Source organism: Eschrichtius robustus, chromosome 14, assembly GCF_028021215.1.
Source record: "Eschrichtius robustus isolate mEscRob2 chromosome 14, mEscRob2.pri, whole genome shotgun sequence".
Taxonomy (NCBI): domain Eukaryota; kingdom Metazoa; phylum Chordata; class Mammalia; order Artiodactyla; family Eschrichtiidae; genus Eschrichtius; species Eschrichtius robustus.
Genome location: NC_090837.1, coordinates 18,230,370 through 18,255,821, shown reverse-complemented (window position 1 = coordinate 18,255,821; position 25,452 = coordinate 18,230,370). Strand labels below are relative to the sequence as shown.

Genomic DNA, 25,452 nt, shown 5'->3' with positions numbered 1-25,452 from the left:
CAACCCTGGTCGGGGAACTAAGATCCCACGTGCCACGCCGTGCGACCAAAAAAAACAAAAAAAGATAACATTTGGAGTTTATTGGGTTAAACAGCACATATTGCTGATTGATTTCATCTGTTTCTTCTTACCCTTTTAGTGTGGCTACTAGGAAATTTTAAATTATGCTTGTACCTCACATTGGATTTGTATTGGACAGCACCTGCCCAGTGCAGGGTTTCTCAGCCTTGGCACTGTTGACATTTTGGGTTGAATAATTGTTTGTGGGTGGAGGAGGGAGGAGTCTTATATAGGATGTTGAGCAGTATCCCCTACCCACTAGATGCTAGTAACATCCAGCTAACTCCCAAGTCATGGCAAAATGTTTCCAGACATCTCCAAGTGTCCCTTGGGAGGCCAACATCACCCCAGTTGAGAACCGCTGGTCTAGGGCAAGGATGGTTTGGAGAGACAACAGCCAGTAGGAAAACAGCTGAGAGAGTATGAATAGGATCTCGGGGTCTGATCCTCTAGGTTGAAATCCCGGCTCCACCACTTACTAGCTGAGTAGTCTTGGGCATGCTGCTTGAACTCTCTGTGCCTCAGTCTTCTAATCTGTAAAAGGGGATAATGATAGGACTTGAGCTCGGGAAGTGACAGCTCTTCTTAGTGGGAAGAGAAGGGGGGACTTTAGTCAAAAAGACCAGCTGGGCCAGTGACTAGCTGGTGAGGCTTTGAGTAAGTTGTGTCACCATTCTGAGCCTCAGTTTTCTCTTCTGCAAAATAGGGGGAAAAAATGCATCCCTTACAGGGTCGTTAGGGATAAGGCAATCCCCTGCGTGTAGTAGGGGATGTACACCCAGCACATAGTAGGCACTTTATAGGTAACAGCATTCTTTCTTCCTCCGATCAAATACAATCCATGGGAACTAAGTGGAGCAGGACAGGGGAGGGTTTCAAGCCCCAGGGAATTGGTTCTTCTCGCCTTTTCAGTGTTCCGGCAACTGCAGACCTTACATCTCACCAGGGGCTTTTTATCTTGTCTCTTAAGTTGCTTCCAGTGCCATGGGCGGCACTTCCCCTGTCTCCGTGGGCCCTGCCTGGATGGTGGTTCCTGCGGGACTGTCCGCGTTAGTGGTGGCCAGGGGCAGTCGGTGGGCGCAAACCAAATGGGACACCACCCTCCCCACATCAAGCCAGAAGCCGCAGCCCCCCAGTAATGTCTGGGCTCCCCCCACCCCTGGGGCTGGGTGCCAGCCACCTCTGCCATGTTGTCATTTGAGTCTTGGTCCCGGGGGAGGTGGAGGCATGAGAAATATTGATGCCCTCACACTGTCCTACCTCCGTGCTGCAGGACGCAGCTTGGAGTGTTGCGGGTTCTGTAGCAGAGGGATCCACTGATGATGTCTGCAGGGTGTGAGAGGCTGGGGGTGGAGGCACGCTTGCCACATCTCTGTGAAACTGAGCGGTGCTTCCCTGAGATTGGCTGAGAACTGGGACTTTTTCTAGAACATTTTACAGGGGCTTACTGGTCTTTCTTGTCCAGCTCATTGGTGAGTCTATGGGGAGGAGTAGGGCGACAAGCCACTTTTGGTGGCCTCAAGAACCTCATTCTGTAGGCAGCTTTCTATTCTGTCAGTGCCTGGGGGCAGACGCTGTCAGCTGCGGATCTGTGGTGACTCGGGGGGCCGGATCCACAGCTCCCCCTCCCCTTAGAGCCCAAGGGAAGAGGCCAGGTATTACCAGTCATCCTTGAGGAGGCATGGCTCATGGGGCAAATGAGTACCCCTCTTAATTTCCTAGAGCAGGGTTTGGCAGACTATGGCCCACAAGCCATATCCAGTCTCATTCTGTATAGCTCATGAACTAAGAATGGTGTTTACATTTTTAAATAATCGAAAAAAAATCAAAAGAAGAATGATATTTTGTGACATGTGAAAATGATATGAAATTCACATTATAGTGTCCACAAATGAAGTTTCATTAGAACATACCCATGTTCGTTTGTTTGCCTTTCGTTTTTGGCTGCTTTTGCATTACAACAGCAGAGTCAAGTGGTTATGATAGTGGCTTGCAAACCCTAAAATATTTTCTACCTGGCCCTTTACAGAAAATATTTACCAAGCCCTGTCCTAGAGAAAACAACTTTTTTGCACCGAGAGGCCAGGAAATGAACTGTAGAAATTCTAATGCCTGGGTTACCGGTGTGTTTGTTCTGCAGCATTGCAAATGCTGCGTTTTCCACGGAGCTGGGAAAGAAAACAGGGAAACTATAAGTGCTATATCCTTGGGAGCAATTGATCAGGAACCACCAGTGTCCAAGAGTTAGGAGATCATTTGTGCCCTCTTGGTTCTCCAATGTGGCTGCTACCTCAAAACTGTTTTTGAAACACAGACTCAATGGCTGTATCTCCAGGAGACTTTAATTCAGTAGGTCAGGGGTGGGATACAGGCATATGGCTTTTTAACATGCCCCCCCACATGATTCTGGGGGGTTGCCAACCTATTTGAGGCTCTCTTGGTAGAGCAGCTACAGGCCCAGGACCATGGACAGTGCAGGCACCCTCATCAGTGGGGACTCCACTGGGTCCCCTTGCTGTTGGGTGCCCTGCCTCACCTGTTGAGTCAGGCTTCCTTACATCTTATCACCAGGAGCTCCCCTTGAGACCTACCTCTGGGGACTCGAGGCCATCAGCCTTCCCCAGAAGTCCCCAGCAGGCTCCCCTTCCTTCCTGCCAGCCTGCTATGAGGACAACTGAATGACAACATGGTGAGGCTTGGCCTCCTGCTCGGGGATTGGGCCTGTTTCCTTGGCTCTGATCTCTTTCTGTCTGTTCTCCTGTCTCTTCAGCTTTCATCGGCTCTGCCCATCTGCTGGGGGCCCGAAATCTTGCTGGTGGCTTTCATTGGCTCGGATGGGCTCAAGGACCTGGTTTGGGGTCGCTGTTTCCTGCTGTGACATTCAGGGTCTTTCCCTATCCCTGTGCTGGTCTGGGGGTGAGCTGCTTGCTTTGGGGTGAGGTTTCTGTGACCCACATAGGCTTAACCATGGCTCTTCCTCCGCCCCTTCTACCCACCACAGTCCCCCAGGACCTGATGGATGTCTCCGTGAGCAACCTGCCATCGCTATGGCAACCCAGCCCACGGAAATCTTCCTGCTCATCCTGTTCACAGAGTGGCTCGGCTGATGGTGGCTCAACCAATGGCTGCAACCATGAGAGGTATGAGGGGCTTGGGCTGTGGATGGAGGGAACGGAAGGATTTACCAAAGATTTGCAGATGCCCATTTCTTGCCTTGCCTTGAATTCAGAGGAGTGAACATAGGCTATAGAATCATCCATGTCTGGGTTAAATCCTAGCCTTGTGAAGTCCTAGCTGTTGGAGCTTCCTTACATATATCGATCAGGATAAACAAGATTATGATGCTGTAACAAACAATCCTAAAATCTCAGTGGCTTTACAATAAAGGATTGTCCATCGTGCGTATTCATGCTGTGTGTCTATCCTGGGTCAGCTGGGGGCTCTGCTTTCTCCACATTAAAGGGCCTGGCAGAGGGAGCCACCACCATCTTGAATATTGCGAATCACGCTGACTGAGGGAAATGGAGCTCTGGATGGGGTTTAACCAGTGGTTAAATGCTCCAGCCCGAGTGCAGCACTTACCATTTTCACTCACACCTCATTGGCCCCACCTACAAGGGACCAGGAAGTGCGTCCTACCCTGCTCCTGGAAGACAGAAGCTGGAAATATTACTTAATGACAACCAAACATGCCTCAGTTTGCTCTTCCACCAAGTGGGGATACTAATGCTTACGTTATGTAGCTGTTGTAAGGACAAATCACATAACGGTTTAAAGTGGCCAGCATGTGTACCTGGCACATGGTGATGTTCAATAAATGACACTTTTTAATTTATTGCATAAAGTTAAATCCCCAGATCATCTCTCTTCTTGCCCACAGGGCTTTGTCTCCTTGGAACTAGTCAGCCCATTCCTGAGACTGGTCATGTTTCCCATTGACCCCGCCTGGCCTGGCCTGGGAGAATGGAACTCTTTTTTCCTTGCTGGGCCTCTGTCCCAGTGGGTGATCCAGTCTTCAGTCATGGGCGTGTAAATGGGGGCCAGCATCAGATAAAGCCATGTACTTCCTGGTTTTCAGGGTGTGGTCTCTGGGCCAGCAGCACCATCACCTGAGCAGATTCTCTGTCCTTCATCCCAGACCTACGGAAGCTGAATCTGCATTTAACAAGGTCCCAAGATCATGTGTGTACTTTTAAGCTTGAGAAGCACTGAAATGACCAGAGATTCTCACATTTTCATAGGCATCAGAATCACTTTGGAGATCACATACTGCTTCCTGGACCACTTACTGGAGATCCTGACTGAGTAGGTCTGTGCAGGACCTAGGAATCCACGTGCTGGAGAAACCCCAAGTGATTCTGTGGCTGATGGTCCATGGACAATTGACAAATGCTGTTCTAACCTAGTACCTCTCATAGTATCTGCTCCCATATCTGTAATGATAGGGAACTCACCACCTTGTAGACAGCCAAGGCCACTGTGGGGCAGCTGTCAGTGTGATGCTGTCCTTATGTAACCCGAGGAAGCCAAGCCTCACCAGCCTGAGGGCACAAAGAGGGTGACTTTAATGTTTAATGCCTCCATGTGCATAACTGGAGGACTTCAGCCATGCCTCCTTCCCAATCTCGCTGGGTTTTTAACGGGTGTAACATTCCTCCACTCTGTTTTGTCCAAGAATGCACAACGCTACCTTCAGCAGTCCTGTTTTCTCCATCAATTCTGAGGCCTTCTTTCAGCCACGACAGTAACCGCCCCCCCCCCAAATTCCCATGCAAGGAGAAGCTCTGAGGCATTACCTCCTTTGCGGTCAGCCAGAGTCTGAATCGCAGTCTGGCTCCACTTTGGTTCAGCTGGGTCACTTTAGAAGTCAGACATATGGCTGTATATGTATGGCTGATTCATTTTGTTGTGCAGTGGAGGCTAACACAACATTGAAAAGCAACCACACTCCAATCCAAAAATAAAAAGATGTCAAAACACTTTCTGCTGGTGAAAGAAACCCACCTCAAACTGGTGCAAATGAAAATCTGTTGATAGAACTGAGACATCCAGAGGTATGGTGGCTTCAGGCATGGCTGGATCGAGGTGCTCCATAGAGGGATGTCTGTTTCCTTGGCTCTTGGCTCTGCTTGTGTCTATGATGGTTTCATTCTCAGGCTGGCCCTTCCTGTGCAGTAGTAAAAATGTATCCCAGCAGCTGCTGCCCTACATCCCACTGGCTTAGGAACTCAAGCAGAGAAAAGAGTGTCTGTTTTCTAGTAGTTCCAACAAAAGTTCCAGGGCTGATTTTCATTGGCCCAGGTTGCATCATGTGACCCACCCCACCCCACCCCAACCCAATAACTGTGACTCCAAGCTGAGTCATGTACTGGGTAGAGTCAGCTCTACCCAAACCATAGGGACAGAGTTGGGGAGGAGGTAACTCCCAAGCTGATAGCAGAAGAAGGGGCAGTGATGCTATGTAGATAGAAACAATAATACCCCCAGTCTACTTGACTGGCTGGTTTTAATCTGCTCCCTAGAGATAACGAGTTATGCTCCTCTCCAGCAAACCTGGGCTATGTGTGGATCTGTACTAAGTGTCTTCCTTTTCCTTCCTTCCTTCCTACAGGGCTCCCTTGAAGCTTCTCTGTGACAATATGAAGTACCAGATTCTTTCCAGAGCCTTCTATGGATGTGCGTATTGGCCTTATTTGCCATTGTGGTCTCCAGGGAGCATTTATTCAGTGCCTACTGCATGCCAGCAATATCAGGGGAAGGAGCCTGACTCCTATTTCCTAGGTGTCTAGTTTTGGTGAAGTTACATTAACCTTTCTTAGCCTCAATTTCCTCATTTACAGATTGGGCATAAAATTTCTCCCTTGGTCCTAAGGGAAGGCACTGAACACTTGCTGGAAGGGGTTTGGTTTAATCACCATTGCATCTCCAGTGCCCACCTTAGAGGGTTTGCTTTCAGGATTGAATGGAAAGCATGTATAAAGCCCCTAGCACCTGGCATTGCGTGCAGTCGGTGCTCAGTAAATGTCAGTCCCTTTCTCCTATAGGCAGAAGCAGAAGAGTAAGACGGCCTGATCCCATCCCAAAAACTTAAAAACTAAATTCATAATACAGGTGCTCTGATTATTTCCAATTAACAGATGAGGAAACTGAGGCACAGAGAGGCAAGGTGACTTGCCCAAGGTCACACAGCTAATAAGCGACAGAGCTGGGACTCAAACCCAGGCCTGCCTGGTGGCAAAGCCTCTGTTTTTTCCACTCTGCTATTTTGATTCTTAGCAGGTTTTATTTCCCCTGCCTCACAGCCTAGATGGGGAAGATAAAATGTGTATATTTTCAGGGATTCTAGGAAAGTGTTAGTACATCCTGCTTGGGCCTGCAAAAAAAACAGTGCAGGTCGTATCGGCCTGGAGAAACAGGAAAAGCATGAGCTCCCCAAGATCAAAGTTTTTGCCTGTTCTGTTACTACCCATCCCTAGTGCCTAACGCAGGGCCTGGCATGGAGAAGGCATTGGGTGAGTATTTATGGAACCACAATGGAAGAGCTTCCTGGTAGAAGGGTTGGGGGTCGAGATGGGTCTTGATGTCATCACATGGTGTGGCTCCTCCCTGATGGTGGTTGAGAGCCCAGGTTCTGGAGCCAGACAGTCTGCATTCAAATCCCAACTCAACACCTAGCAACGTGACCTGGGCAAGTGATGCACGCAGACTGTGCCTCAGTTTCCCCACCTATAAGATGGGCGTAGTAAGAGTACCTGCTTCATAGGGTTGTAGTGAGAATCAACTAAGTTACGTAAGCTCTGGGAACAGCTCCCTGGAACAGAGTGTGCTATATAAGTGTTAGCTATCGTATCATCCTCATCGTAATCATCATGATTACCCCTGTTGTTGGTAGGGGTGAGTCCTCAGGCTCCAGATGGTCCAGGGTCCTCTCTGGGACTCGAGGATGAGTTGGGGGTCAGTAGCCAGAAGGAACGGGCATGGTCAAAGAGCACATAGGCCAGCACCGGCTGAGTGCTTCCTGTGGACCCAGCACCCAGGGTGGAGCAGATGAAGGGGGGCAAGTTGGTGGGAATTGCTCGAAGGGCCAGGGCCATCTCTGAAAGCAAACCAGTGCCCTCAGCATCTCCCCAGCTACTGACTGGCCAGGGCCTTCTTTGTCCAGCTGCAGTTTGAACGAGTCATCCCCCTCTCTCCCATTCTCTTTCTCTTGGTGTGGACTGGAGGCACCTCAGGGCACAGCGAGCCCGTGGAGTCACTGGCCTCTTCCTGCCTCCAGCCTGTGAACTAAATGCCTTGGTTTCCAGCAGAGGAGGTGCTGAGGCTGAGAAAGGTGACATGACTTCCCCAGGGTCACAGGGCTGTTAAGCAGTTAAGCCAGCAAGTGACTTTGCCCCTCCGAGCCTCACCTTCCTTATCTGGAAAAGGGGGATGATGACAATTTGCTGGTCACGAGGGTTCAATCAGATTGCGAGTAGGACAGTACTTTGGAGCCTCCGTGAGACAAGGCAGGGGGTGTTGGATGGTGGGCAATGACACTTTTCCTCCCTCCCCGGCAGGGCTCGCCTACTGCAGACACCTGTCCACTGTGAGGACCCACCTGTCAGCCCTGGTCAATCACATGATCGTGTCCCCGGACTTGCCCTGCGATGCTGGACACGGGCTGACGGCCGAGATCTGGGAGCAGTACCTGCAGGACAGCACAGTAAGGGTTGGCCGGGCTCGGCCTGCCGTGCGGCAGAGACTGTGGGGGGACAGAGACTATGGGGGGACCTCCTATCATCTGAGGAATAGACCCACCTGCGTGGGGACTCAGGTGTTGTGACATCCTTGGGCTCTCCATACACAAACTGAAGGTCCCCTCCTCGAGAGTTCCAACACCCATAGCCCGCTTCTGCCCATTGGGGTGAGGATCAGGGAGGGTGGAAAATACATATGTTTGCCTGGAAGGAGTAAAGAATGAGTCAGTCAGTAAGCATTTATTAAGCATCAGCTGTATGCTCGGTCCTGTATGATGTGCTGTGACTTCCCGGCCAGAGGAATTTACAGTCCAGTTGGCTACTTAGAATGATGAGAGTAGCTAAGTTAGAGGGAGGCAGCTGGACCAAGGAAACCCCACCACTACATGAAACCCTTTTCCCTCATCTTTGTCTTAGGGCTCGAGAATTCTACCCTTAGCTATTTCGCCTGAAGATAGATTTCTAAGATTTTCTTATTAGAATACAAATATTCCTGGAAGGGAAATGTTTATGTGTGAAAAAAGTTTCAGGGAGAAATAATTTGGGAAACAAGCTTAAACAGCTTTCTGTACCCTGCAGGACGTGTCAGAGCCTTGGCTATGCTGATATGCTTGTCACGCTCAGGAAATTGGGGGAGTGTGGGAGAGCATATGGAACGTTCCTTCCAATGTGTGTGGCCGCAGGGACCTTTGTTGGAAAAGTACCACCTATGGTGGAAGGCAGAATCCACTCTAAGAAATACTGGTTTGCTGCCAAGTGCAGGCTCTCAGAGGAGATACCCATTTCCTCCACGCTGGGTGAATGCGGTGGCTCCGTCAGCTGCATCCCTCCTCCCTGGGGAGGGCCAAGCTGGTGAGCACCTGGCTCAGCCTGGCTTCCCCACGTTGGGGGAAGGTGCTATTCTGTGTATTAATCTGAGGATGCCAGGGGACTCAGTGGGAAAAACAAACTGATTCCCAAACCTGGACAAGCAGAAGGGTGGTTTTCTTTTTTTGCCGGAAATAGTTGTTTTTCTACATTACAGGAGGAATGCCTTCTTACTGTAACAATTCAAAGAATGAAGAACACAGGTGTACAGAATTTTTTAAAAGTTTTTAAATATCATCTCTCTGCTGCACCCCCCCTAGTTCTGATCCCCTGAATTAATGAATAGTATCAGTTTGGTGTAGACCCTGCTATACATTTCCCATACTTACACATCCACAGATATGTCTATATAGATATAGCTGAAACATTTTTTTAATGAGGTAACATTATATTTGTATTTTAAGTGACCAACTTACTTTTATATCAAAGACATCTTTCAGATCTCTAAGTAAAATATTACACGTTAGAACCTTAGCACCTTATATATGGGTGGACCATAATTTAGTCAAATCTTCCTCTAATGATGGACATCTGGGCTGTTCCTTTTACTTTTTTTTAATTATTTCAAACAATGCTGCAGTCAACATCTTTATAAGCATATACCTTTCTGTACTAGTTCTCTTATTTCGAGGGTAGAGTCCTAGAAATGTAACTGTTTGATGTCCATTTTAAATTTAATTAGATATGCCAGCTTACCTTTCTTGAAAGGTTATAGTGTTCATAATCCCTGGCAGTCTGTGAGAGTGAGTGCACATTTCCTGAGGAATTCGAAAGATTTATAGACTTCTGGGCTCCACTCCAGCTTTACTGATTGAGCACCTCTGAGAGTGGAGCCCAAGAATTTATATTTTGAAAGTTCCCCTTCCCCAGGGAATTCCCTGGCGGTCCAGTGGTTAGGACTCCGTGCTTTCATTGCCAAAGGCCCGGGTTCGATGCCTGGTCAGGGAACTAAGATCCCATGGGCTGCGCGTTGCGACCAAAAAAAAAAGAAAAGAAAAGAAAGTTCCCCAAATGCTCCTCGCGATCTCCCCAGTTTGGGAGGCAGTATCCTAAGGACAAATTGGCTGAAACAATAAATAGTCAAAACTGAATATTTTTCATCTAACACTCCTGCAACCCTTTCACAATCTGCTTGGTTGCATCGTTGTGTCAGGGTGGACTGGGCTGCAGTAACACATAGTCCCCGCTGTTTTAGTTGCTTGACACCATAGAGGTGTATTTATTGCTCACTTAACAGTCCTGGGTGGGCATTCCTGGTGAGTGGGCATCTCTCCTCCCTCTAGAGGGTCCGGGGTCTTTCAGTCTTGTGGCCCCACCATCCTCTGGGGCCTTGTGGTCATCTGCTTCCAGCCAGCAGAGGGGAAATGGAAAGTGTGAAGGGAGTACACCTGCTTCTTCAAAGCCCTGGCTTGAAAATGGATTACATCACTTCCTCTTACATCCTTTTGGCCAGAAACCAGTCACATGGCCACACCTACCTGCAAGGGAGGCTGGGAAATGGAGTCCAGCTATGGACTCTGGGAGACGAGAACACAGATTTTCGATGAAGCGTTCACAGCCTCAGCCCCAAATAGCTCCCTAATTTTTATACAGCGTTGACAAGGCTGTCAATACAATATGAATAAAAATTCCTAACAGGAACAAAATGGCTGGTTTTGCCACTGTGGTTGGGTACATTTAAGACTAGTGTTAAGAAGTGAAACATGCTTTTAATTTTAGAATGTGAAGTAAAGAGGTGGGAGGAAACGGGACCCTAGTGCCCTTCAGGGTAGCCTTCTGGCAGTCATTGGCACTTTACACACACACACACACACACACACACACACACAGACACACAGATAGGACACTCTGGTCCCCCAGTGCGACTGCTTGACAAATTGTATCTGCAAAGCCTTTGCCTGAAAATGAATTTTAGAAAAGAAAGAGGACAAATCTATTCCACAGTACAGCAAACAGTTGCTAAAGTCATTCTTGTGTGCACAAAAGCTATTAGTGTACGAAGAATCAGCTGGAAATGGTTCCTTTTCGGTTTAATTCGCTTTAAAACAATTTTCTTAGTGCTGAGTCAAGATTAATAACTCCAAGATAATATTCCCCAATAAGCACAGTACACAAAATTGACTAAAAATTAAGTAGAAATGTTAATTCATTATATTCTGACCTTTGGGTTTTGCTTTTGTTTTTTACAAAAATGGGTTCACCCTCGACCAATTCTGCATCTTATTTTTTACACTTAACAACATACACTGAACGTCCTTTTATGTAGGTTCTCATAAATGCGCCTGCTGCCCTGTTACTCTCCGTGTGGTATTCCCACATAGGGATGCAGCATTCCCCCATTGGTGGGCAGTTATGGGGGTTCCTGGGGTTTTGCTTTATTGCATGATGCCGCGATGGATATCTGGGCCCATGTGGCTTTGCTTGTTCACAGCATGATCACTGAGGGCTAGGTCTGAGAAGCGGGACTGCTTGGTCACAGAGTCCATCCCCCGGTTTCCTGTTGACCGAATCCTTTGTTTCCCCCCACCTACCACAGAGTTACGAGGAGCAGGAGCTGCTGCGTCTCATCTACTACGGGGGCATCCAGCCAGAGATCCGCAAAGCCGTGTGGCCCTTCCTCCTGGGCCACTACCAGTTTGGGATGACAGAAACAGAAAGGAAGGAGGTTGGTTACCCCTGATGGGCAGTGGGGTCTTTGGCAGCAAGAAGAGCCAGGTACTGTGGGGCTGGGAGAGCTCTGGTCCCAGGGTGGACCAAGGTGGGGCAGGGAGATGTTGGGGAGTCAGGAAGCTTGGGGGCAGCTCAGTCCAATAGAAACGCAACACATGCCACAGATGTCATTTTTTTGAATACCTTTTCGTTTTGAGGTAATGATAGATTCACATACACTTGTAAGAAATAATGCAGAGATATCTCATCCTTTATCCAACTTCCCCCAGTGGTAACTTCTTGCAAAACTATAATATCACAGCCAGGGTATTGACATTGACATAGATATACTGGCAATGTATGAATCTTTATTTTTACATTAAAGTCCATATTTTATTGCATTTCTTTTTTGTTTACAATAAATATGTATATTTTTTAATTGAGATATAGTTTATTTGCAATATTATATTAGTTTCAGGTGTTCAACATAGTGATTCAAAATTTTTATAGATTATACTCCATTTATAGTTATTATAAAATATTGGCCATATTCCCTGTGCTGTATAATATATCCTTATACATATGTGTGTGTGTATATATATATATATATATATATATATATATATATATATATCTCAATCTTAATCAGACTTCCCATTTTACTTGTACTCGTGTGTGTGTCTGTTTAGTTCTCTACAATTTTATCACACGTGTGGGTTTGTGTATCACCACCACAGTCAACATACTGAACATTTCCAGTGCTACGAGGGTCCTCATGTCCTTTTATAGCCAAACCTCCCTCCCTCCCACTCACTCCCATCCCTAACCCCTGGCAACCACTGATCTGTTCTCTATTTCTATAACTTTGTCATTTCAAGAATGTTGTAGAAATGGAATCGTACAGTGTATAACCTTTGGGGATTGACTTTTTCCACTCAGTGTAAATCTGTAGCGATTCATCTAAGTTGCTGCGCGTATCTATTCTTGATTCCTTTATACGGCTGAGTAGTGTTCCACAGTATGGATGCACCACAGTTTAACTCCAACTGTTGATGGATAGGCAGGTTGTTTCCGGTTTTTTGGTGATTACAAATAAAGCTGCAGTGAACCTTCATATACAGGTTTCCATGTGAGCATAAGGTGGAATAAATGCTCGAATGCAGTTGCTGGGCCTGATGGTAGTTCACACTTTGTTTTGTTTTATAAGAAACCGCCAAACTTCTGCAGTGGCTGTACCATTTTATCTTCCCGCTAGCACTGTAGGAGTGATCCACACCTGCATCCTCACCAGGGTTTAGTGTTATCACTATTTTTTATGTTAGCCACTCAAACTACTGTGTACATGGTATTTCATTGTGGTTTTAATTTGCATTTCCCAATTGACTAGTGATATTGAACATCTTTTCACGTGCTCACTTGCCATCTGTGAATCTTCAGTGAAATGTCAGATCATGGCTTCTGTTCATTTTCTTGCTGAATTGTTTCATTTTTTTACGGTTGAGTTTGGGAGTTCTTTTTATGCTCTAGATATTAATTCTTTGTCATATATGTCATTTGCAAATATTTTCTCCCAGTCTGTACCTTGTCTTTTTGTCTTCTTAACAGGGTCTTTTGCGAACAAATTTTTAGATTTTTGAGGCGGTTCAGTGTATCAATTTTCCCTCTGACGGATTGTGCTTCTGGTGTCAAGTCTAATAATTTTTTGCTTAGCCCCAAATCCTGAAGGCTTTTCCTCCTATTTTTTCCTAAAATGTCCATGATCCATTTTGGGTTCATTTTTGGACATGGTGTGTCATTTAAGTCAAGAGTTTTTGTTTGTTGGTTTGGTTTGGTTTGGTTTTTGCCTCTGGATGTCCAGTTGCTTCAGCACCATTTGTTGAAAAGGCTGTCCTTCCTCCATTGAACTGCTTCTGCATCTTTGTGAAAAATCATTTGGGCATACATTTGCAACAACATGGATGAACTTGGAGGGTATTATGCTTAGTGAAATGTCAGGCAGAGAAAGACCAGTACTGTATGATACCACTTATACTTGGAATCTAAAAAATAAAGCAAACTAGTGAATGTAACAAAAAAGAAAGAGACTCACAGATATAGGGAACAGACTAGTTTTTATCAGTGGGAAGAGGGAAGAGGGGAGGGGCAAGATAGAGGTTGGGATTAAGAGGTACAAACTACTACGTATAAAATAAATAAGCTACAAGGATATGTTGTACAGCACAGGGAATATAGCCAATATTTTATAATAACTATAAATGGAGTATAACCTTTAAAAATTGTGAATCACTGTGTTGTACACCTGAAACTTATGTAATGCTGTGAATCAACTATACCTCAATATAAAAAAAAGTGAAGGAGAAAAAAATCAGTGGGGCTTATTAGAGTGGTGTCTATTTCTGTATTCTCTATTCTGTGCCTTTGATCTGATGCCACACTATAATTAGTAATCTTCAGGTAATACCATACTGTCTTCATTACTGTAGCACATATGGAATTTTAAATGTCTTAGTAGTTACATTTTAAAAAGTAAAAAGAAACAGATACAATTAATATTTTTAAAGTTTTAATTTTAACATAATTTTAAGTTCACGCCAAGTTGCAAAAGTTGTGATGCAGAGGTCCTAGGTACCCATCACCCCACTTCCCGCAATGGAAGCATCTTATAGAACTATTATGTATAGTGTATTATCAAAACCAGCATATTAATGAAATTCCCTGGCGGTCCAGTGGTAAGGACTCGGCACTCTCACTGCCGGGGCCCTGGGTTCGATCCCTGGTCAGGGAACCAAGATCCCAAAGGCCTCGCAGCTAAAAAAACACCCAAAAAACAAAAAAACAGCACATTAACATTGGTACAGTACAACCTAGGATTTCATTAGTTTTTGCATCTGCTCCTCTGTGTGTGTGTGTGTGTGTGTGTGTGTGGTTCTATGTCATTTTATCAGGGTGAAATTAATTTTAATAACATATTTTATTTAACCCAGTATATCCAGTATATTACCATTTCAGCATCTAATCAATATAAAAATTATTAGTGAGATATTTTACATTCTTTTATTCATACTGAGCTTTCAAAACCCACTGATATTTTACACTCCATGTCTGTGTACCATCTGTGCTATGATTTACTAAGTATTTGTCTTTGAATTGATTCACTTAAAAATTTATATAACTTACTTAAAAAGGCATTTTATATCCCTACCATCAATGGAAAACCAATATGGCTTGCCAAAAGAGAAGGAAACTTCAAAAATAAATAGAATGTGACAAAATGATATAATTCAGTTCTACCTAGATGTCACAGGCTGCCTGAGGCCTCTCTCTCTTTGTTATGAAGGGAGATTATAAAGTATTAAGGATGGATTAAAGACACAGTAGTGCCAGACTGGCCTTCCTCGTAATCAGAAAAGTTGAATGTGGAGACTTTCTCACACTGTGGTTCCATATGCTGAGGCTGTGCTGTGAACTGTCTAAACTGATCTCAGGACCAGCACGAGGATTCCGGTGTGGCAGGCCCCGTGCTCGGGACTGGGAACCCAGAGGTGCATTAGATAAGGTCTTTGCCAGCTTAGGGGGGTTCATGCAAAATCAGATGGAGGCAAACGCAGGGGCTTTTAAGAGCACGGAGGAGGCACCTCCACCGGGCAGAAGCCTACCTGAATTCTTTGAAAAGGTTGCTTTCCAGGCGAGGAGACTGAGGAAGGGCTTCTAGGAAGAGAGATGCCTGCATGATGCGATGTGTGTGTGTCTGTGTGCATTTGTGTGGGGAGGGGCGGAAGGGCGTGCAGACGTGGGTAGCTGGGACGTGAAGGACGAGGGGGGTGGGGGCAGCAGTGAGAGGCAGGGCTGGAGAGGAAACACGAGGAAGACTGCCGAGTGGGAGATGGGCAGGAGGGGCCACCTGGGACAAGCAGGCACCAGGAAGGAAGGTCATCTGGGTGAGGGGTCCTGGAAGCCTAGCCTAGGATGGCAGTGGGAACAGGGAGATGGGCTTGGATGAGTCTTCGGGAGGTCAGTGGGAGGGAGCTGCCCATGACAGGCTTGGGCAGGGTGGACCCGGAGCCTCTCTCTGGAAGCCCTGACTAGCTAAAGGATGCCCGCCCCTCCCAACCCTGGCCCGGGGCAGGCTCCCTGCCCTCCCTCTTCTCCTTCCTGCCCCCTCACACCCTTTCGTCAGCGTGTCTGCCCCACTTGTGCCCAGAGGTCTGGCAGATTCAGAACCTCAGTTACCTGGGCTGTGCAACACAGAAATGAAGTAAGCTCCGATCTTCTCTGCTGAAATCCCACAAGGGAAACACTAGAAACCTGTGGCCCTTCTCTAAAGCCATTGCTGTAAGTAAAGGAAAGGGTCACTTTTATTCATCTTTGTGTTCTCAGCATCTACCCCCATGCTGGGCACCTGGGAGGCCCTTGGTAAATGCGTTGAGTGACTGGAGGAATGGACAAAGGAGGCATCTTGCTCATCTTGTGTTTCGTATGCCTAGGTTGGTGCCTAGCACATAGTAGGTACTTACCAACTTAGATGAACAAGTGAATGAATGAATGAATGAATGAAGTAGGAAAGAGGAAAAGAAGGCAATAAAGAAGGAAAGAAACAGTCTGCTCACTTTAGTATCCCCGAAGCTTAGTATACTGCCTGGCACAGAGTAGGTTGTCAACAAATATTTGAATAAGTGTATGAATGAATGAATGAATGAATAAAAGAAGGAAGATAGGAAGGAAGGAGGGAAAAATGGAAAGAAAGGAGTTGCCTTGCTCACTTTTGTGTATCCCCAGGGCCTAGCCAGTGCCTGGCACATAGTAGGTGTTCAGTTAACGTCTGATGGATGTTAACTCCATGAATGTTGGATGGGTGTTTCTAGGGCTCAGGGTCCCAGGTCAGAGCCACCATCTTCTGGGCTGGGTTGGTTGTCCCCTGGGATCCCAGCATTCCAGGTGACCGTGCATCTGCCCTGGCAGGTGGACGAGCAGATGCATGCCTGCTACGCGCAGACCATGTCCGAGTGGCTGGGCTGTGAGGCGATTGTGCGGCAGAGGGAGCGGGAATCCCACGCGGCCGCCCTGGCCAAATGCTCTTCGGGGGCCAGCCTGGACAGCCACCTGCACCGGATGATGCACCGGGACTCCACCATCAGCAATGAGGTGATGGGTGGCTCCCCTCAGGGAGCTGGGGGCGGGGCTCTGCTCCATCAGGCTGTTGTAGGAAGGGTGAGGCCTGGGTGTTTGGGGCCTTGGGACAGAGTCTCACCCCTGGCTTTTGGGTGGAAGGTGACTTTGGAGTCAGACAGACCTGACTTCAAACTCCAGCCCCTTCGTTTCTTAGCTCTGGGGCTCAGACAAGCGCCTTTACCTCTGGGCCTCAGTTTCTTCATCTATGAAGTGGGAATGATCATTTGTACAGGGGAGATTTGTGTGCAACTCAAACAAGCTAGTATAAATAAAGTGCCCAGCACAGTGTTAGACTTTCATTTGTTCAGCAAATGCTGTTGAGTATCTACTATGTGCCAGGTACTGTCAGGAATGTCCTGGAATGTCAAGAATGCTCCAGTGACCAGGTCAGACATATCTGTCCTGATAGAATCTCCAGTTTAGCATCCCAAAGCAGGGGATGAAAAGAAAGTCAGTTCCCTTCACCAGTGATAAATCCGTCATCAACTGCCACACTAATACTGTGTAACAAACAACCCCCAAAAGCCAGTGATGAGTCCAAGAGTAAACATATATTTTTTACTCATGAGTCTGTGGGTCAGCCGGGCAGTTCTGCTCAGCTAAAAGGTTTGTTGATCTTCGTTGGGCTCTCACATATCTGGGGTGACTCGGCCCTGCTCCTCACGTCTCATCCTCCAGCAGGCTAGCCTGGCCATGTTCTCACAGTGAAAGCAGATCTTAAAGAGAGAAAGCAGAAATGCACAAGCATTTTTTATGTGTTTGCCCTGTCGAGTTTGCTAACACCCCACTGGCCAAAGCAGGTCACTTGGCCAAGCTTAGCAGGGTAGACAGAAACTAGAAGTTATAGGGCAAAAAGCATGTATACAGGGAAGGAGTAGAAGATAGACGTGCATACAACCAGTCCTTTGAGTTGAACTAAAATATTAGTTGGAAGTCTCAAGTGCAGAGCAGTTAAAGGTGGGGTTCTCTGGTTGTGGGTGGGAGGTGGAGGTCCAGTGGCTGGTGCGGCCTCCGAGGAGGCTCCAGGGAGCAGGGAGTGAGCCGCCGCCCCACTTTTATTCGATAGATAGGAAGTTGAGGCCCTGAGAAAGGACTTGCCCGAGTCAGGAGTAGAGATAAGACCACACTTACTGACTTCCAGCCCAGCAGCCCCTCCTGAGCTCAATGTGGTGACCCTGAGCCCGGATGCAGCCTCACCCACACTCCGTCCTGCCCCTTTTTCTCTCAGTCCTCCCAGAGCTGCAGTTCGGGCCGCCAGAACATCCGCCTGCAGAGCGACTCCAGCAGCAGCACACAGGTGACCTCCCGGAGGCCCCGCCCCCCCATCCCCCTCCCTCCAACCTGGAATAACCGGACTGGAGGTCCCTCATATACAGGTCACTCATGGTTGATCTGTTTTAGCTTTTTATGCTAGCATTAAAAATTGAAGTTTTACCTACACGAGTAATACATGAATCTCTTTTGCCTGTTAAAAAAATTAAAATATTACAGAGAACACTAAATTTGGCTTTGACCATCCCTAAGCCCCACATGCCCTCCCTAGAAATAACATTGCTATCTTCAATTTGCTGTGTATCCTTCCAGACCCTTCTGTATGCCTTTACATACACAGAAATACATAGATAGTATGTAATATATTGCGACGTTTAGTAATCTTTTAAAATTTCTAAATAAATACCATCAGATGTATTGTTCAACAGCCTTTCATTTCGTTCAGTGCAAAGAAATGTTAACACATTCTCACTCAATATTAAAGAAAAAAACAAAGTGAAAAAAAAGGGCATAGTATGTCACCTTTTGCATAAACAGAGGAACTATTAATATATGTATGTATTTGCATCTATTTTTTTTCTAAAACGATGGAAGGATAAACCAGAAACTGATCAAATGGTTACTTAAGTGGGGTGAGGGGTGCAGGGAAAGAAGCTACATTTCCCTGAATGTACTTTGTTTTCTAGTTTTGACTTTGGAGTTAGGTAAGTTAACTCCAAAAGCAATTTAATCGAAAAGAAATCTTTTTAAAACCAGAAGCACATGAAATTAACAGTAAATCAAGTTGGTGACATAACCACACGGAAGAAATATTTCAAGTGATCTGGGGACATGATCTTATACAGTCTGCCTTGATGGGATATGGCCTAAAGACACAAAGAACCACAAATAAATCTTAGATATGTATCCTGGAGACTTTTCCATAATATTTCATATACATCTAACCAATTTTGAAAATTGATCCATAATAGTCCACCACATGGATGCTTTTTTAGCCTGTTCCTTATGTGGTTAACTAATTTTTTTACTTTCAAAAGTTACGTGCACGTAATTTTGTATGATAAAAGATATTCTTCCTCAGAGTCAACTGCAATGCTTCCTTGTTTCTTTCTGCATTATTCTATGCCTATGCGTGCATATGGGGCAATTTTTTATCTTCTACACATGGGAGCATATATTACACCTTGTTCTGCCTCAGTCTTTTTACTGACTGTGTAGTGTTCCCCTGCAGGCATGTTCCGTATTTGAACCAGTCCCCTGTGGATGGATATTCAGGTTGCTGCTGGAAGCAGCACCACAACAGACATCCTAGTCCATCTGTCTTTGTGCACCTGGTCTGCAGGTCTTTGAGTCTGTGGACGAGGTGGAGCAGGTCGAGGCAGAATGCAGGTTGGAGGAGAAGCAGCCCAAGATCCCCAACGGGAACCTGGTGAATGGCACCTGTTCCCCAGACTCCGGCCACCCTTCCTCCCACAACTTCTCCTCGGGCCTCTCGGAGCACTCAGAACCCAGCCTGAGCACGGAGGACAGCATCGTGGATGCCCAGCGCCCTGCCCCACTGGTGATTCGACCCAGGGACAGCGGTGTGGATGACGGGCAGAGCAGCGAGGCCACCGCTTCCCGGGATGAGGTCCCCCGTGAGGAGCTGGCTGTGCAGGACAGCCTGGAGAGCGACCTCCTGGCCAACGGGAGCATGGACGAGTTCGTGTCCATCACTGGCAGTATGGATGTAGCTCTGCCCAAAAGGGGGGGCCCTGCGGTGGAGGGCTGGAGAGGCATCGAGGTGGGGAAGCAGAGCCAGGTGGACAGTGAAGACAACCTCTCAGAGGAGCCCGAGATGGAGAGTCTCTTCCCCGTGCTCGCTTCTCTGGCCGTGACCACTTCTGCCAACAGCGAGGCATCCCCCGTGTCTTCTAGTGGCGTCACCTACTCTGTAAGTCACCAGGATTCTCCTCCGCTCAATTTTCTGCAGCCTCAGGAGGGTGGGAGTGTCCCACAAACCTCAGTTATCCAGAACGACCTCTGATTCATTGCCTTTTCCCATCACGGAGGGTTTACTATAGAAACCCATTTGGGAGAGAAGATAATATAATACTTAAAGAACACAGGCTTTGCAGACAAACAGTGCTCGGTTCAGATCTCAGCTTAGGTACATCACTTTATCTTTCTGAGCCTCAGTTTCCCTATCTATCTAGTACCTTCCTCCCTGAGTTGTTTTCAGAATTAGTGAGTCAAGTCAAGTCCTCTGTGCTCAGCCCATAGCAATCAATAGCAACCTTGATGGTGACCATCCTGATTTACACTCAGGTCCAATAGCTTTTAAATATTTTACTTTCTTGCCAAAAAGCCCAAAGCAAAGGACATCAACTGAAAGGGAGGTTTTCTGGGCCAGGTGTTGTATATCCATTTTCTTTTAAAGGACTTTTTATTTCTGTCACAAAGAGTCAAACAGTCAGACAAGGCTGGATCCAAAAACTGGAAGTTGTCTGCCCCACCTCTGCCCATTAGGCTCTCCCCAGAGGCAGTAGTATTTACTTATTCTGCCCAAATTATCTGGTGTTTACCCTCATGTCTGTAAATAATACACTTGTATTGCTACTTACTGATCTTTTTTTGTTTTTCTTCAGTTTTTGACATCTATTGACTCCCCAGTGTGGAGGAAGAGGATTCAGTCTTCTTCCTTCCCACTCCCCCCCGCCCCCTCACCACACGAGTGAAACCGGCCCAATCCCCATCCATTCACTATGGTTATAATAATTTTAGTTCAATGACTGTTCGGTGGTTATATTATTATAACAATTTAATGCATAATCCATGTAGTAACCTGTATATGTTTTTTCTTTCCTGCAAAAAATTTTGTTTTTCCTAGAGTATTTTCATTTCTTTGTTTGCTTTTTATTAGTTTGCTACATATATATTGTAGCATATATATACATATATATATATCGATCTTACTTTTTTCATCTATAAAATGGGGATAGTAATTCTATACATCTCATAGGATTGTGTTGTTTTATTTTTTTTGGTTTGTTTTTTAAAATATATTTATTTATTTGGCTGCACCGGGTCTTAGTTGCGGCATGTGGGATTTTCATTGACGTTTGCGGGATCTTCGTTGTGGTGTGCAGAATCTTTAGTTGCAGCCTGCGGGCTCTCTTAGTTGCAGCATGTGGGATCTAGTTCCCTGACCAGGGATCAAACACGGGCCGCCTGCATTGGGAGTGCGGAGTCTTAACCGCTGGCCCACCAGGGAAGTCCCGGGATTGTGTTGTTTTATAAAGGAAAAAAATAAAGAGAATTTTCATCATACAAAGTGAAAGAGGCTTTCTCAGGAAACAATAGCAACAACAAAAAAGTCGAACATCTGACTGGTCCATCTATTATTAGGTAGAGGAAGTTTTTTTCAGTGATGACAGGAGAGGGCTAGGAGGAGGAAGGAGAATCTCTGGAAGACAGCCTCTGTGAGGAGTTGGGGTGTAATTGTTCTTTTCCTCCCCTCCTGGGGCCCCGCAGCCAGAGCTGCTGGATCTGTACACGGTGAACCTGCACCGCATCGAGAAGGACGTGCAGAGGTGTGACCGCAACTACTGGTACTTCACACCCGCCAACCTGGAGAAGCTACGGAACATCATGTGCAGGTGGCTGGGGTGGGTGGGGGGATGGATCAGTCGGGGATCGGGAGGGGATGGCACAGGTGTGGGCTACGGGGAGACCATTTAGAATCGCACTCTCTGCAGCTGGCACCATGCCCACCTTGAATCTCATTCCAGCCCATCCTGACAATTATATAACAATTATAGTAATGATAACAATAGAGAACATTTATTAAGCACCTACTGTATACCAGGCACTATCCTGAGCCCTTTACTAACATCATTTCACTTGGTCCTCACAACAAGCCTATGAGGTAAGTGTTATCCCCTTTCATAGGTGAGGAAATGGAGGCTCAGAGGGGTACTGCATTGCTCAGGGTCCCTCCAGGTGGGCAGTGGCTGAACGGGAACTCACCCATTTCTCTCGGACTCTAGAATCTCTGCTTTATTTCTTTAAGCCAGGATTTGGGGCTACTTGTTACTTTTCATTAAATAGTAAATATTTTATTTCTTAACATATGAAAGTAATCCATGCTCATTAAAAACCTGAATCAACCAAAGAAATCAGAAGTTCATAAAGTATAAAGAGAAACTTCTCTTTTTATATCCAGTCATTAATGCCACTCACCTAGAAGAAGAAACTACTGCTAACAGTTTAGTGAATATCCTCCCAAGCCATATATATGAGATATCTATATATACACATATATAATAGATAGTATATTGTATAATATACAATGTTATACTATATAACATATATAATTATGCTTCATATGTAGTATATAATTATATAAATATATAGTATAATATGAATATACACATGTTAATATATTGATATTTATTTAGATAGTAATTAATATTTAATGTAATATAATGCTATATAACTATATAAATATATAGCATGTAATTATACTATATAATATATAGTTATACTATGTAATATATAGTATAATATAATATGAATGCACACGTTTTAATTTTTAAAAGATGTTTATCTGCGTTGGGTTATACTGTAAACTATTTTTCTACAACTTGCTTTTTACACTCGACAGTGCATCCTGGACTTCTTTACATGCTACTCTAACTCAGGAGTTTGCAAACTACTACTACAGCCCATGGGCCAAATCCAGCCTACCACTTGCTTTTGTAAATAAAATTTTTTTTAGAATTCATCTATGCCCATTTAGTTGCGTATTATCTGTGATTGCTTCTGCAGAGTTATGTAGTTGAGAAAGAGAACGTACGGCCTACACAGCTGAAAATACTTCTTATCTGGACCGCTCAGAAAAGGATTGCCAAACCCTGCGCAAACCGTTCTTATTAATAAACACCACCTCTTAACTATTCTGTCTTATGGTCTCCCAAGCAATTACTGCCACTCAAAATTTAGTTGATGAGATACAAACATAATTAACTTTAATATAGCATGCTACCTTAAAATTGAAAAGTGCTGGGGGAGAAGGAAGGATAGACTAACTTTTACCTAGTTATGGCACCAGGAGAAATCACAGAAGGCCTCACAGTGGTGTGACCTTCAAGATGAATTTTGGCAAAAAGAGAAGACACTGAAGAAATAAATCATTTAGCACTGAAGTTAAGAGCACATACTCTGGCCACCTGGGTTCAAATCCTGTTTCTACCATTTATTGTTAGGTGTATGACCTGGTGCGTGTCACTTGGTTCTCTGTGCCTCATTCCCCTTATCTGTGAAATGGGATAGTAATAGTAACTTTTTCATATGATTATTTTGAGAATTAAATGATACAGTACATGTATAGTGGACAGAGCATACGGTAAATGCTCAGTAAATATTAGTTACTATTATTAAGGGACAGATGGGAATTCCAGACAGAGGAAAGTGCTGGGACAAAAGCACAGGGGCATGAATGTATGCTTTATTTGTACAAAGGTAAATACCTCAGTGCAGCTGGAGGGGAAGAAGCACTGGGAAGTGATGTGTGAGACTGTAAAGAGGGATTGGGAGGAAACTATGAACTCCTTGCACCCCCCAGTTAAGGAGTTTGGACACTGTCCTGTCATGCAGGGGGGTTTTTGAGCATGCAGTGGTCTCCTTGAGCTGAGCTTTAAGAAGGACATCCTGGTGACTGAGCATAGGATGTTTGAAGAGAGTGAGACTGGGGATAGGGATGCAGGCAGGAGGTTGAGGGAGTGGTCCAGGTGAGAGATGGGGACCAAACCAGGATGGAGGTAAAGGAGGAGTGGGTTGGAGAGGCATATTGTGGGGGCCATCACTGGGCATCTTGTATCTCTCTTGTAGCTACATCTGGCAGCACATTGATATCGGCTATGTCCAGGGTATGTGTGACCTCCTGGCTCCACTGTTGGTCATTCTGGATGACGGTGAGTGTATCCTCCCTGCCCCAGAACTGGGGATGCAGTTTCCTTCCCACTACATAGAAGAGAGGTTAACCTGACTCTGTGACTCCATGGAATGGGTCAGTACAGGTGCTCAGAAGACCTGTCCAGTGAACACATCAAGGTCCTAGTGAAATAAAAAGTTCTCTTATTCCATGTTGACCAACACTTATTTCCAGGTGTCCAACACCCATCCAAGCTTTTGCTAGCCACTGGTTGTATAAACATGAGTGAGAACAAAGGAAAACTCAGACCCAGACAGCTTCACGAGTGAATTCTACCAAACACTTAACAAAGAATGAATACCAATACTTCATAAACTCTTCTAAAACAGAGAAGAGGAGGGAACACTTCTCAACCCATCCTATAAGGCAGGTCCTTATATGAGGACCCACTGGTACCCTGATACCAATACCAGACAAAGACATCACAAGAAAAGAAAACTGCAGGCCAATATCCTTTATGAAATCAAAGGCAAAAATCCTCAACAAAACACTAGCAAACTGAATCCATCAAGATATAAAAAGGATTATATTTCAAGACCAAATGGGATTTATCCCAGGAATGCAAGGCTGGTTCAATGTATGAAAATCAATCAGTGTAATTCACTACATTCATAGAGTAAAGGACAAAAATCACATGATCATCTCAGTTGACAAAGAGATGCCATCTGACAAAACTCAGCAACCTTTCATGATAAAAAATTCAGCAAACTTGGAATAAAAGGGAACTTCCTCAACGTGATAAAAGGCATCTGTGAAAAACCCACAACTAACATCATACTCAATGGTGAAATACTGAACACTCCTCACCTAAGATCAAGAGTAAGACAAAGATGTCCACTTTTGCCGCAAAAGGCCCTAGCCTGGACAATTAGGGAAGAAAAAGAAATAAAAGGCATCCAGATTGGAAAGGAAGTAAAACCGTGTATATTTGCAGATGACGTGATCTTGCCTGTAGAAAATCCTAAGGAATCCAAAACACATTAGAACTAATAAACAAGTTCAGCAAGGTTGCAGGATATAGGACCTATATAAAAGTCAATTGTATTTCCATGCAATTGCAATGAATAATCTAAAAATGAAATTAGGAAAGCAATTCCATTTTCAATAACATCTAAAAGAATAAAATGCTTATGAATAAATTTAACAGAAGAAGTGCAAGATTTATACACCAAAAACTATAAAACATTGCTGAAAACAGTGAACCAGAAACACAAAAACTTAGTTATTTTTCTTCCAGTGAGCATGTAATTCTTAATTGATTTGAGGTTGCAAATAGACAAACAGATTAAAAAAAAAAAAAAAAGAACAACAAAGAAAAAAAGACTACAAAATTGGATTCTCTGTCATCTCTCACCCAACAGAGAATAGGCTTTCATTATACACCCAACAGAGATCACCAAATAGTCAGACCATAAGAGCAAATCCCCAGTCATTGCTGCCACCAATTCAGATTAACTTATTGAGGGTGTACAAGCCAGAAATAAAAACAAATACATAATATCAGTAGAAAAAGAAAAAAAACTAGAGGGTCAGAAAAAGTTCTGTTGCCACCGAGGATGTACAGGTAAATTGATTTAATTTGTCTCCATTGGATTAATCCCCTCAAACATCTCAGTGGATGACCTTCAGAACTGATGAAATATAATTTTCAAAAAGTTAACATGTCTCTCTCATACAAATAAAATAAACACATGACAAAGATTTTATTCAACTTATTAATGAGGA

General features: G+C 45.1%; 1 protein-coding gene across 1 annotated transcript in view; it reads left to right on the top strand.

Moving 5' to 3' along the window:
• SGSM1 (small G protein signaling modulator 1) overlaps positions 1–25,452 on the top strand; it is an 80,015-nt gene that overhangs the window by 46,848 nt on the left and 7,715 nt on the right. The window contains exons 13-21 of the mRNA XM_068562590.1: positions 3,062–3,200; positions 5,672–5,736; positions 7,617–7,762; positions 11,200–11,328; positions 16,272–16,454; positions 17,710–17,778; positions 19,096–19,686; positions 21,267–21,391; positions 23,625–23,707. Coding sequence (XP_068418691.1) covers positions 3,062–3,200; positions 5,672–5,736; positions 7,617–7,762; positions 11,200–11,328; positions 16,272–16,454; positions 17,710–17,778; positions 19,096–19,686; positions 21,267–21,391; positions 23,625–23,707 — 1,530 coding nt within the window. The remainder of the gene's footprint in view (positions 1–3,061; positions 3,201–5,671; positions 5,737–7,616; positions 7,763–11,199; positions 11,329–16,271; positions 16,455–17,709; positions 17,779–19,095; positions 19,687–21,266; positions 21,392–23,624; positions 23,708–25,452) is intronic.